General features: G+C 34.5%; 1 protein-coding gene across 5 annotated transcripts; it reads right to left on the reverse strand.

Moving 5' to 3' along the window:
* Nucleotides 1–1,522: 1,522 nt before the first annotated feature.
* On the reverse strand, nucleotides 1,523–10,808 carry LOC112189033. Of its 5 annotated transcripts, none has more exons than XM_040514997.1 (9): nucleotides 10,651–10,808; nucleotides 10,245–10,534; nucleotides 8,296–8,395; nucleotides 7,232–7,297; nucleotides 5,673–5,787; nucleotides 3,667–3,749; nucleotides 2,954–3,015; nucleotides 2,122–2,264; nucleotides 1,523–2,018 (listed from the first exon to the last, which is right to left on the reverse strand). In XM_040514997.1, exons 2-8 carry the CDS (start codon nucleotides 10,430–10,432, stop codon nucleotides 2,135–2,137), a joined length of 744 nt encoding a protein of 247 aa, XP_040370931.1. In that variant the 5' UTR covers nucleotides 10,433–10,534; nucleotides 10,651–10,808; the 3' UTR covers nucleotides 1,523–2,018; nucleotides 2,122–2,134. The 5 variants fall into 5 exon arrangements, with proteins under 5 accessions (XP_040370931.1, XP_040370932.1, XP_040370930.1 ...); XM_040514998.1 differs by having other exon boundaries at nucleotides 10,731–10,806; XM_040514996.1 differs by lacking the exon at nucleotides 10,651–10,808 and having other exon boundaries at nucleotides 10,245–10,618.
* Nucleotides 10,809–13,416: the final 2,608 nt, after the last annotated feature.

The raw sequence follows: 13,416 nt of genomic DNA on the forward strand, positions 1-13,416 counted from the left end.
TCCTTGATTATCACCTTGATTTCCATCATTTCCCATGCAAAAATCAGATTTGATCTCCCATAATATCTCCCACGTCATCTTCAAGCCATGTGGTCTCCTAATGCCTTCAGGTTTCCTAGCCTCATCAGGATTCCTGTGTTGACTGGGATTCTTAGTTGGACCAAGAAAACTCAATTTCCTCATTTCTGCATCTTTTTAGCTCATTTCCTGCGTTTGAAGTTCATTTCTACCTAAATACAACAAAGTAAGTTAGAAATGACATTGTTAAAGGATAACTAAGTAAAATGTAGGGAAAATGACACTAAAAACATAGAAAATATTACTCCGATCACCTGGCCTATCACTTCCTGGCCAAAAACTATTCCATAACTCTGCTCAATTCACTCCTCAAACTTCCATCATCTACAAGACCGTGACCACCATCCATCCATCAATCTACAAAGGTCTTAGGCGCTAAGTCAAGGACACTCCACCACCATAGCAGAGGCGAGGTTATCACCTTGTTGCTAAGCCGCTAAGGAAAGCTTCAAAGTGTAACTATGACTCTACTTACAATTTTTGTTTTGATTTTGTGTGTTTGGATTTTCGAGTTGTGTAATTGGAGACATGAAATTTTCTGAATATTTTTATTAATATTTTTGAGATTTTGCAGTTTATTATTGAGTTAATTTCAAGAATTCTTTTATGATGCATGTTACAATCTTGTGCCCTTTTACGTGTTTAGGTAATTTTCAGAGTTAGATTAATAAGCTTGCATGCTAGAATAACGGTGAGAGTTCTTGTGTGTTTGCTTAATTTGCCAAGAGTAATTGTTATTTGTTAAGGCGCTAAGTTAAACAAGTAGCAATTAGTTCTAAAAAGTGGTAAAAACCATGTTCAATGGTTAAACGATTCCTGAAATTACGTGTTAAATTTTATGTGTCATGGTTAATTTGCACGTGTGTGTTCATTCGAGGGTTAGATAATACTACTAGTTAAGAGAATTACGCCAAGTGTTTTCGAAAATTAATAGTATTAGGCTTGGTAAAGATTTTTCCGATCCAAGCCTACATTAGAACGAATCAGATAAATCGATTGATCTGCTATTTGGACTTTTATCTAAGCATTTAAGATGGACACATTTTTGTAACATGTTGAAATGGATTTTCTATTTTTACACTTGGTAATTTCCGAATAGTTAATGTCTAAGTTAGGGAAGTCGATCATTGTAGTTAATTTTATTTGTTTCATTTTTATTTTAAGTAGATTAAGAACCCAATTTCAAAACCCCCAATTTTATTCTTTTATTTGTTAATTGACATTTTTGTGTAGATGTACCCTACAATCCCCGGACTGAACAATCCCTGCTTATCCTATACTGACAACTACATTTTGCAGCGTTAAATTGTGAAGCTATATTAGTCGTACCAGCATATCATCTACTTCACCCATCGCAAGATGAATCCATCACAATGCGTTGAAACCAGTTCAGGAAAGCTGCGTGGAAGTGAAATTAGATTTGATAGAGTACATAACAGAAAAGGAACCAATGATGCAACAAGAAGAAATCTACCAATTACTCTTTCATTCACCAATACAACACCAACATGGAATTTTATTTCCTACTTTCTACAGAACACTAAGCAGCGCCTACTTTATAAAGGTAAGGTAACTATCAAACCAAAGATGAAATACAAGTGACAAAGGACACAAAGAATATAAAAAAATTATAAAAAAAAAACTAAAAAAAAAAAAACGAAACTGACACCTGCATAAACAATTAGACTGCCTGCACTAATTGAGTTGGCAAAGGTGGTTCATCAACTCCATATTGTTTCTCCAGAGATCAGGAATTGATTTGAGAACTTCCAGCCACATTCGGATGCAGGACATGCTTTGAGAAGTATACAGAAGCCCACATGCCAAAGTATCATTGCATTTGATGTGCAGGTGGGGGGAGGACGTGGTTTACGAGCTCTTCATTTACTTTCACTGGAAGTGGTGGCATCTGCTTCATTACATCTGGCATGTCATTCAAGCTGTACAGAAATTTGCCAAAAAATGGATAAATTTAATATGCACATGTGATAGCAGAAGTTTAAACAGCATTCTCATAATAGTGAAGTATGCTCTATTACAGACCTCCTTTTCATGTTCACATAATGGGATCACAGACAGCAAGACAAGTACATATATAGATACCAATGCAATTGCATCTGTAATTGCTCGAGACGGTACTTCTAGGAATATACAGATAAAACAAGCAACTCCAAATGGCTATGCAACTATGACAAAAATGGAATGAAGTTCATATCAGTAACATTCAAAAACTTCACATTATAGACTGAAACAAATTGTAAATTGCATAAGAAATACTAATAAGATGGAATCATTTTCAACTGTACAATTGTTTCAACGTGATCGCAATTGGTTCAAAACACACAAAAAAGAAACATGCTATTGATGAGCTCATTAAAGAAGTTGAGGTGATATTGGTAAATGCCAACTGGAAAAGGCCAATCTGATATGAGCCTGTGCAGTCAGCAAATGTAGTCAGCAACTGGCTGTATGACAAGATTATAATCATATGAAGTCATGTTTAGGCAAGTAGATTTGCTCATTCACTTTTCTACATCATCTAGACATGACCAAAGAAAAAGAATGTACCCACAAATGACATTTTACTTGGTTCTCCTGTTAATGGCCTATTAATTTAAGACCGAATGTATTATACAGATGAGAGAATTAAGGGAAAATTTCCAGCAAACATTAACAAGTTAAATCATCAATGATTGTTCTTACGACAGTTAAGTGTACACATGCAAAAGGAGAAAAAAAAAACCAAAAAAACAACAGCAGCAGCAGCAAAGCATATCCATATTGCGGGAAAAAAAAAAAACATATGTCAACTGTCAAGTGATATTACTTGCATTTAAAATGGACTAAAGAAAAGGAGGCAAGGGTTACTGCATACTCATTCATTATTTTGAGGATGTTATCTCGAGCCTGGCAGAAGAGGTTGATGTTCTCCTGTATCTAAAAAGACAAGGAAAAGAACTCATTCAATTTAAAGGTAGCAAGATTATGCGGATATGGATCCTTTTCTGGATAAATTACACTGCAACTTTGGCTTTTAATTGTTCATTACTACTATTACTATTATTATGGTTTTCACTAAATAAGTTGTTTATAAACACCAAGCAAAACAGAAAGGACAGATGATCAATACACGGAACAATGCTTACCTATCAGTCACAAAATTCTAGCTTTAATTAAAAGTTCATTCTTCTTACGCATCCAGAGTTTAAGTTACATGTCATAGCTTTTTGAAGAGAAAATATGTGAAATGATCCTCCAACTCATCGACCAGAGCATTGAGCCATCTACTGGAAAAATTGCAGCATATGATCCGATCTATATATGTCATATTTGAAGGACTAGAACAAAATTTGAAGGACAAAATTGAAAACCTTCACATTACCTAAATGAGAAACACTTGGAACAATTACTTGATTTTTGGTTGGTTATCTAGATATCCATCCTTAAGAAATGAATGTTAATAAATAGCATATGCAAGACCACAACTTGATTTTGAGCTTCCTAACATGTTAAATTAATAGCTAAAACGATGAGAAGAACATTAAAAAATAAAAAATAAAAAAATAAAAACATGATGATTAGATCTACCTGGAAAGCTTGAAGATTGGTAGAAATTTGATTCAAGGCTTGTGCATTCTGCTCCAAAAGCTCGCCTGTAACCCCACCAATAGCTGCAAACAGAGTAACCAATTCTAAACAAACCATTACGAGCAAATGACGCTCTATAATTGAACCCTGACAAATATTCTAATTGCTGGGGCACAAGTTGAATTAATATAGGTTTTAATCACTAAACTGTCATTTTAATAACTTCTATCGAACCATTCTGGTAGGAAATTTATGTTATACATACAAACAACCAGCTAAGACATACGACTGAGGCCATGTCACTATGTTTATGATATAAGATGTCCATATCTTCATAACTGCATATTTTGTTTCTGGAGGGCTTGTAAGGACTTCCCCAGACTATATTTCATATGTTATCTGAATAATATTATGAGGTCTGATAACCCAGGTTTTACCTGCCTGCAAATATAACAAATTTAAGAACCATAACAAATTTAAGAACCATGGTTCTGATTCCCTCCAAAGTCTAATAGATCACAAATTTAATGATGGTCTGCATGACTTTGGTTCTGATTTGGTAGACAAGTTTTCTACACCTACAAACTATAGGAATACAGCTTCAGCCAATAAGAAAAATATTCTGATCGATGGATATTTAACTTTGGTGCCAATAAGGAGCAATATTCCTAATTTAAGTTGATGAAAGCCTATTGTTGTGCCTATATAACGAGGTGCAGGGCTCCTTGTATGAGCAGCAAGCAAAAGGAGAGGGTGAGGGAGAATATAGCGGCTCAGAAAAGCAGCTCGCACTTGCTGGCAAGGATACCACAGCTTTAGGAGAGTGAGGGAATTTCATTTCAATGAGTGAGGAACTACGTCTATCTGATTTTCTTAGTTGCTTTGTTTTTTTTTTTTTTTTTTTTTTTCCTATTCTAAGCAATCACAACAGGATGAATACCAGTGTTGAGATTCAGACTAACTACAGAACCATTGTCCAGTCATTATATCCTTGTGGATCCAAAAGAGCTTTGGACAATCCAAATTCTTGTGTTGCCTTGGTGTTGTTTGTAGAAAAAGATGGTTTATGCATATGGTCCAGTAGTATAAGTGAAAGGAAAAATGTAAATATTTAGGCAGCTTGAATCCCACATTGAAACTCATAAGAGAGAGGGACCTCCCAAAGCTTATATAGGGAGTCCCTCACCTCATTAGAATTCATGCCGGTAAGACCATTAGCTCAGGCCTTTAAATTTGGACCTCGCTCGTAAATGTAAGCACTTACATGGTGCAGGGCTTCTCCGGGCTAAAAGACTGTCATTTCAACAACCACACAATGGATTTTAGCAATCCAAACCGTTCATCTTTTAGATTCCACATTGATAAATCAGTCATGTTGAAACCGTTTGGTCATCCAAAATGGTGAAATAATAAAGTCTTATTATTTCAGTTTAATCGATGGCCTATAGAGTTCGCCATTTTGGATAACCAAACAGTTTCCAACATTTAGCTATAGAGTTCTCTAGTTTTTCCAAGGGTTCCTGTCTCCTGCATTGGATTGCTTATGTTGTTCCTTTTAATGAAAGAGTGTCTCCTACCCAAAAAACAAAATTAAGTTTCTCAAATGATATTTGACTAACAAGGGCTATATTGACATTACTGACAACATTTATCCTTTAGTCAAATATCCGCTGAGAAACTTAACTGACATTACGCTCATAAACACAGGTTGTGAAAGATAAGCATGATAACATTCCATGCACATTAAAACCATGGTAACATTAAAGGCAGATATATCACTTGCATGAAACAAATCTATATACCTATATATCACTTTTACAAGAATTTAGTAAAAGTTCTTATATGCAAAGAAGTTAGTAAAACCATGCATGCAAAGTGTAGGAGTGTGTATAGATTGAGCAAACTACGTGGATTCATATCTTGTATGATTTAAGCGCATACACATACACATGCTGCACTTTGGTCAAAAACCTGATCAGAGAACTTCCAGAACTATATAACCTCACCTTTGTATGAGATGCCATCATCATTGTCCATAGATATTATCGGAGGAGTATAGGGAGCAACACTGGGTCGGTTTGTAAAGTGTGATGGCTTTGCTGAAGTATCGACTACTCTTTCCTGTACAATACCATTACAGATTAGAGGCTACAACATCACTTATACAGGCCTGTTTTGACAAACAATGAATAGTAGGAATACATCAAAGACTTCTTGTTTCCCAGTAGGGGAAAGAGGACAGAACTGAATCATGACTTCGACCACAAAAGAGAACTCTGCATAGTATTTGAATGTAATGCAGGGTTTCCCAAAACACTTCTAAACGCATCATATCAGCAAACTGAGAACCAGAACACTAGGAGGGAATTTCATCATGCTATTTCATGAAATCCAAAATGTGTTTCTCTAATAAATTCAGCCCAGGATTCACACTAGCTGTAGTGGTGTAATTTTATTTGCAGTTGAATCGTTTGTCTTTAGATACTGGATGTGAATTGCTCGTCCACTAGGTTGTATCTTTTATGCAAGATAATAAAACCTTTTTTCTCTTTGAAGAAGGGTAAAAAAAAAAAACGAACAAAATATTTCTAAAACTTTGCTTAGTGATATATAAATCAATGTTTCAAAACATGATGACATGAGACAAGGCGCTTTGCCTAAGCCTTATGTCGTTGAGGCGTAAAGCTTTTTCCACTGCATTTAGATTATAGCTTAAAGACAATAATGATCATATTATTTCACCAGAAAACTTAGAAAACCTATAGAGACCAATAACATTGTCCAATTTAAGTAGAAAACACTTAAGACAATAAGATGCATATAAATCAAATACAAGAGAATGTGTTACTCAGCCACTAAAAAGTTGAGGTCCTACAAGAAGTTCTACTCTCAGATGGAGTTCTACATGGATTTGTAAACTATAAAGCATATAAAATATATTGTATAAAATATTGTAATAAAAATATAAAAATAAATAAAAAAGAAATTTAGCGTCCAAAGCATTTATGTGAGACGAATGCTAACCAGAGGCACATGTGATTTGCCAATGCCCCGAAGCGTGAAATTTAAGACACTGATATAAATTGGTACACATCATATATGACTTCGTTCCTTTATAAAATTAAGTTCAATTATACGTATCTTTAACAACTGCATTTTACAAAAGAAAATTTATAACATTTCCTATAAATTACAACAGTGTGTCATGTTATCATCCTTTCAGTTACTTATATAATGCGCATACAGATTAAAAATTTACTTTTACTGTCAAAAAGTTTGGCACTATTCAATACCATTCCTACACCGCAAAGCTAAAACATCAAATTTCACAGACTCTTGAAGAGATAGATAGATATACTTCCATGGTAATCATCCCCTCCAGAGAGATACATGTAACAGTCGATCCCTAGAATAATAAAAAGTGCTTTCTAAGATTAAAAGATGAGTGATGCATGTATTAACTTGTGTTCAAATCAAGTGGCATGGATGGGTATGGTGTGGTTAGCATCCCAAGTTCAAATCTCCATGTAAGCCAAAAGAAGGGAAAAGAAAGAAACCAACATACCTTTTTGTCTTTGCTTTTCCTTGCTAAATTATGTTCTTCCTTCCTTCTCTTGCTGTTCTCCTTTTTCTGGAAAAGAAAGGAACCCGTTAAAAAATCAAAAATCAGCTTCAAAGATAATAGACTATTTCAAAAAGAGATACTACTTTTAGTTCTATGCTAATGTATTACATTTTTTGTAGCTTTTCTACACCTTCAATCTCCAAAATCCATATGCTTTTCAAAAAAGGTATACTCGGGACCATTCTGTTGCGAAATAGTATGAGCATCAAGCTGTCAATATCCTAATTGATTCAGAACTAGGTAGCAGACTTCCATTTTAAGTCATAGCAATGATGAACCAGCGTAAACATTCTTTAAACTAAACCAAAATAAGAAATTAAATTATCCAGTATCATTCCTGGAACAACCCACCAGCATTTTGGGTTTCCAACACTAAACTACATCACGTAGTTAGTAACAAAGTTCTTGAGTTTAGTACGGACAATTATGTTCTCCACATTGCAGTCAATTGATTATAAACTGTGTTGTCAAAGAGGAGCAAATATATATGAACCTTGGAAATGATAATTTTGAAACTACAATGTCAATAATTGCAAACGTTAAATTTTCTTAAAATTTGGAAAACTAACTCTACAAGAATATGTGCAGTTCAACATGTCCGGCAGCACAAGACATAGTTCTTTTGCTGGTCTTATTACCAGAGTTATACCGAACAAATGCAGTTGGTTGTACTCATCCTATTCTTGAAATTAACAACTCCCACACACTCCCTTAACAAATAAGACCACAGATAGATAGTACCACTGGATCGTTTAATAAGATGAGTAAACTAGATATTTTCAAACCAAACTTACAACAATCCCTGGGGAAAAGACATAACTTGATGTACCCGAATGCCTAATCTAGCATTTTACAGACTACCGATGTTGTAATTGTCCACATTCAAATATAGGCGGTCCAAATTCTTAACAAATAATGACTACACTATTCAAGTATTATAAATATTCCCAAAAACAAAACAGAAAAAAACAACAACCAAAAAAAAAAAAAAGAACACAGCTTACAGTCATCCATCTGCAACGCAATGCCACATCTCGAACCGTCTTATTCTGTAGCTGCATAGCTATCTTTGCATACCGGATTATGTTAGCTTCTGTTGCATAACTGAAAGTAGATATCCAGAACACATCAAAGAAAGAACAAAATTAGTTAAAACGTGTATAGGCAGAAAAAAGGGGAAAAAATACAAAACAAAAGGAAGCAGAAGAACGTAGATGTTAAAATACATAGTTCAGCAGAATTAATTGTCAAATGATAAGAAGGGTATTTAGTACATTAACAGCCATAAGGGGATAAATTTCAGTATCAATAAAATCAATGGTGAAATCTAAAATTAAAACTGGGAAATTTCAATAAATGTTTGAAAAGTAACTGCAAAAAAGCAAAAAGATCAGACAAAAGAAAAATGTAAGGAGTGCAACATGCACATATGACAAGCATATGGCATAGCGGGACTATGCCGCTGACTTTTCTCCGCTTTTAGAAATTCTTCAGTTTCTTAACCATAGCATTCTGCACGCAATGGGTTATGAAAACAAATAAAGTGATGCACCTTGCTCTTTCCTTTGTTTATTTAAATTTTCTGATTGTTGTAAGCTACTGTCAAACAAATACCAATTTCTCAGTAAGATACTCCTTTCATACTATTCTGTGGAATCTTACGAAGTTTTATTCATTTGTTAGTGTTTCTGATATCTCTTTCTAAACCACTGAAAGTATTATTCAGTGAATGATGTAGGGAATTGAAATCATAGAAGCTACAGCGGAAAAGCATCATGCAAGTTTAATTACCTATCATGTTTCTGATTCTTCTATAAATGGTCCTTCGCAAATATTTTGACCACAATGGTCATGAGAATCGAAACCAAGAAATTGCAGTTCTAACTACAAAAAGAAATATACCACAAGTTCTCAGAAACATATGCAACGCTTTTTGGGTCCAAACTCATAAGTTAGGAAGAAAAAAAACATAAATAAATAAAGGTTTAATCAGTTTTTATGTATGTGAAGATGCAGGATCTCACTTTCTTCCCCATCCTTGAACAGAATATACCAATGAGGATTAAGATAGTGAAAAGGCCTTTGTTTTTGAATATTGTTGCAAGTATTTACTTTCCCATGAGCCACCAACCAAGCGAGAATAAGAACCTTACGAGGAAATTTTGTTTTCCAGATTTAATCAGCTAGACCAAACTCAGAAAAATCAGGGATATTGCAAAGATAAGTTCTGTAAGACTTGCGTGAAAAGGACCCATCCCTTTCTAAAATCCAGCCTCTACAATCTCCCCTTGTAGAATAAAAATGAACACCATCCAGCTTTATAGACAGAGAGCAGCAAACTCAATTGTCTCCAAATCATTTAGATTTCTATTAAAGCCAAGTTTACAATTATAGGTGAATTCAAAAACATCAGCAAAACCAGCAACCCTCTGATTTTGCTTTGCAGGCAAATCCAGTGATTTGGGTTTGTTTGTAAAAGAAGAAGCAAAGACCAATGCAAACAAGAGCATGGAATCAACAAAGTCTAATCAAGGAAAAACAAGCATAGCAGCATAAATATGCGTATAGTGTGGCTTTGATCTCGGGAGGACTACAATGTTATAGGGTCAATAGGTCCAAAACCCTAGAAACGCCAACGCTCTAGCAACGAGACAACCAGCTTCCCCTTTTCCCTATCACATATCTTACTGAAACCTCCCTGATAATAGGGAAAAACTCAACTACCAAGCATGGATTATAGTTGCCAATATTTAACCTGAATTTATTGCAAGCTACTCTACTGGCTTCACATCCACTAAAAATCATGAATCCCGTCACCAAATAACCATAACTTTTCATAGTTAAAATAAATAAAGTAGTAATAATTAAAACAGGAGAGCTGATAAAAAAATCTCCAATCGGATAAAACTCAAGACGATATAAGATTCAACAAAACCCTAAATTGAAAACTCACTTGGCGAGCCCATCATCAAGAATGGCCTGCTCCTCTGCGGTCCAATCCATAGAAATACCCGGGTTGTGCTTCATGGCCATGGTCTCGGGTGCCGACACGGGAGTGGAGTTTCCGTTAGTCGGGTTGGTGCCGTTGAAAGACGACGAGGCATGGCTCGGTTCTTGATGGTTCCCAGAAGGGTTGGCCATAAATAAACACCAAAATTCAGAAAAGGAATTCGAAAATTCGATTCAGACCCAACTCCACTTCTTAGGATATTGAAATTCAGTCGTTAGTTCCCGCCAATTTCGCTGTCCCGTCACGAAACATCCAGACCCAGATAGAATATAAGAGAGAGTCAAAAAAAAAAAAAAAAAACCAAACCAAAACAAAACAGAGATTGGATGAGAGAGAGAGAGAGAGAGACCGAGCCAATTGTTTATGAGACTCAATGGAGCTCTCCTACGCAAACTCAACCACTGAAATTGAAAAGGGGGAGAGATGTACGGAATTCTAACGGGGGAGGGTTTTGACGCTTCAAGGCTTCGTGTACTGGGAATGGGATTTATTTATATTTTATATATCTATCCACTAAAAGCTTTTATGGTTCGAGTCATGGCCGTCCTTTCCTTTAAAGTTGCTATTTCCATCCCTCTTCCGCCAACTTGTTGCACCGCATTTCCATCGAATGAGAAATTTTTTAGGCAGAAATATCACTTTGGTCATCGAATTATGGCTCGCTCGACACTTTGGTCATCCAACTTTTAAAAACTTCATTTTGGTCATCGAACTATATCATCGCATATCACTTTGGTCATTCCGTTTGTTTTTTCTGTTAACTCCAAGGGTATTTTGGAGATTTAAATCAATATTTTTCTTCCTCTATATTCCCTCACTTTGAATCATTCTCTGACTCGATTATTTTTCTCTGTTGTATGCTTTGATTACTGATGATGAATGCATGAATAAAAGGAGCGAAAAGTTGGCAAAATTGGATTAAGTTTTATGTTTAGGCGGGGAAAATTGGATTAAGTTATAAAAATGGTGGGTAAAACATTTCATCTCCAAAATACCCTTGGAATTAACAGAGAAAACGGAGAAAATTGACTGAATGACCAAAGTGATATACGGTGTTATAGTTCGATGACCAAAATGAAGTTTTTAAAAGTTGGATGACCAAAGTGTCGAACGAGCCATAGTTCGATGACCAAAGTGATATTTCTTTTTGACAGATTTATCATTAAAAAATTAAAAAAATTTGAGAATAAAATTAAATCATAAGAATAAATATGACAATTATTAAATATTTTTTATTAAGAAAATAAAAAATAAATGATTCCAGAACTCCCACTTTTTTTATCTCTGCAATAACTACCACTCAATCTATTTCTTCTGCAATAACTACCAACTTTTTTTTTTTTTTTTAGGAATGCTAGCAATCTTTCTCTTTCTACCTTCCCCACTTATCATGTGTCATGTGAATTCATTTATGATTACAATCTATGTATTTACTACCTTGAAAAAACAACTAATTTCATTCCATGTTTTACCCTTATTTATGTTTGACCTTATTAAATGCTCTCTATTAATATGAAAAAAAAAAAAAAAAACTCTTGGCTCTTTTGTTTTTCTAATTTTTTTAACTTTTTTTCATTTCTTATATTTTCCTAAGTTTTTCAATAAAAAATTTTCTTTCATTTATTTGGTCATCTTCTATAATATTGTCTTTTTTTACATCTTTTTTTATATAAAACCCACAAAAAAAAATGATAAAGCTCACTGACATGGCAGCTGCAAAGGTTTTTTTTTGTTTTCCTTTTCGTTAGAACACGTTAGATTAGATGATTATACAAGTTTTTTTTTAACATTCTCTTTGATTTATGTATAGCAAACGTTTTTGATTTATGTAAAGCAAACGTTTGGCCATTGTTTTGGTTTCAATCCTTCTTCTTTTTTTTCTTTTTTCTTTTTTCTTTTTTTTATTTTGGGAAAAAAATTTGAAGTATGTTGTTAAATATATATGTACGTATTTCTCATATAAATACGTACGTAAGCCACAAGACTAATATAAATTTCACAAAAGAATAAAAAAAGTTGAGAAACTAAAATTAATTACTTAATTAAATGCATGTTTTTTTTTAGGGAAATTAAATGCATGTTAAATAAGGGTAAATAGGGAAAGTGAAAACTTGTCTTTTAATTGTATTAAATATTTGATTTTTTTAGATAGTGGAATACACATGGCATGCAATGAATGGAGAAGGTAGAAGGGGAAAGGTTGCCGGGGAATGTTGTTTGCATTTCTTTCTTTTATTTTAACAACGAAAAGTTTTCATACACATGCAAAGCATGTGATTGAAGGCTATTATTTTATAATTGAACCGAAGTCGATTTACCATAAACATTTTTTTTAGAGAAGTAAAAACTTTATTAATTATCGAAAAGTTCACTACGAACTAAAAATATACTTTGTTTAGTTACACTTTATATAACTTAAACTAGTGTACAATCACATGCTTTGGATGTGTACGGAAAAATTACGTTAAAAAAATGTGGGTAGTTATTGTTGTTGTAGAGAAACTGAATTTGAGAGGAATTTGCTGTGTGTTCTCATTGATAATAGGGGCCTCTTTATATAGAGGATTACAATGCATAGAATCTCAATCATACAAGGAAAGTAATTCTACATTGATTAGGATTCTAGATCCTTCTAATTAAATCCTATTACCACTAGGTCAAGTAACCTAGAGTTTGGGCTAAACACAAATTAGGTTTTCCTTCAACACTCCCTCTTGTGTTGCCCAAACGCGGTGCTTCTCTCGTTGCCTCGTTAAAAACCTTGCCAAGTAACAAAAACCCAGTGGGACAAAAATAACCTCGGTCGAAGGGGAAAAAGAGCACAACACACCCTTCACGATTCGAGACAAACATGTAGACATCTCCCCCTGATGTCTGCGCCTCTCCCTGATGACTACGATCATGGGAGTTCAGATAATTTCCGCAAGCCAATTCTTGCCACATGTTTCTCGAACGTGGTATTGGGCAATGACTTAGTAAACAAGTCTGCCTCACTGTCCTCAGATCGAACCTAGTTCACTTTGATCTCGAGGAGTGTCTGTTGTTGCTGATTATGCTTGGTGTTGTCGCTGTTGATGTAGTCTTGCCTCATTTGTTCAAAACAAGTAGCATTATC

This window comes from Rosa chinensis, chromosome 2 (genome assembly GCF_002994745.2).
Source record: "Rosa chinensis cultivar Old Blush chromosome 2, RchiOBHm-V2, whole genome shotgun sequence".
In the NCBI taxonomy this organism is placed as follows: Eukaryota; Viridiplantae; Streptophyta; class Magnoliopsida; order Rosales; family Rosaceae; genus Rosa; species Rosa chinensis.

What these genes read in the sequence shown, in the direction of transcription:
- LOC112189033 (XM_040514997.1), bottom strand. Translation starts at nt 10,432, where the DNA reads ATGGCCAACCCTTCTGGGAACCATCAAGAACCGAGCCATGCCTCGTCG. An exon ending in TGCGTTGCAGATGGATGACT is followed by an intron (nt 7,298 to 8,295) that starts GTAAGCTGTGTT and finishes TTTCTTTTCCAG; the next exon opens with AAAAAGGAGAACAGCAAGAG. An exon ending in ATCCTCAAAATAATGAATGA is followed by an intron (nt 2,265 to 2,953) that starts GTATGCAGTAAC and finishes TTTTTGTCATAG; the next exon opens with TTGCATAGCCATTTGGAGTT.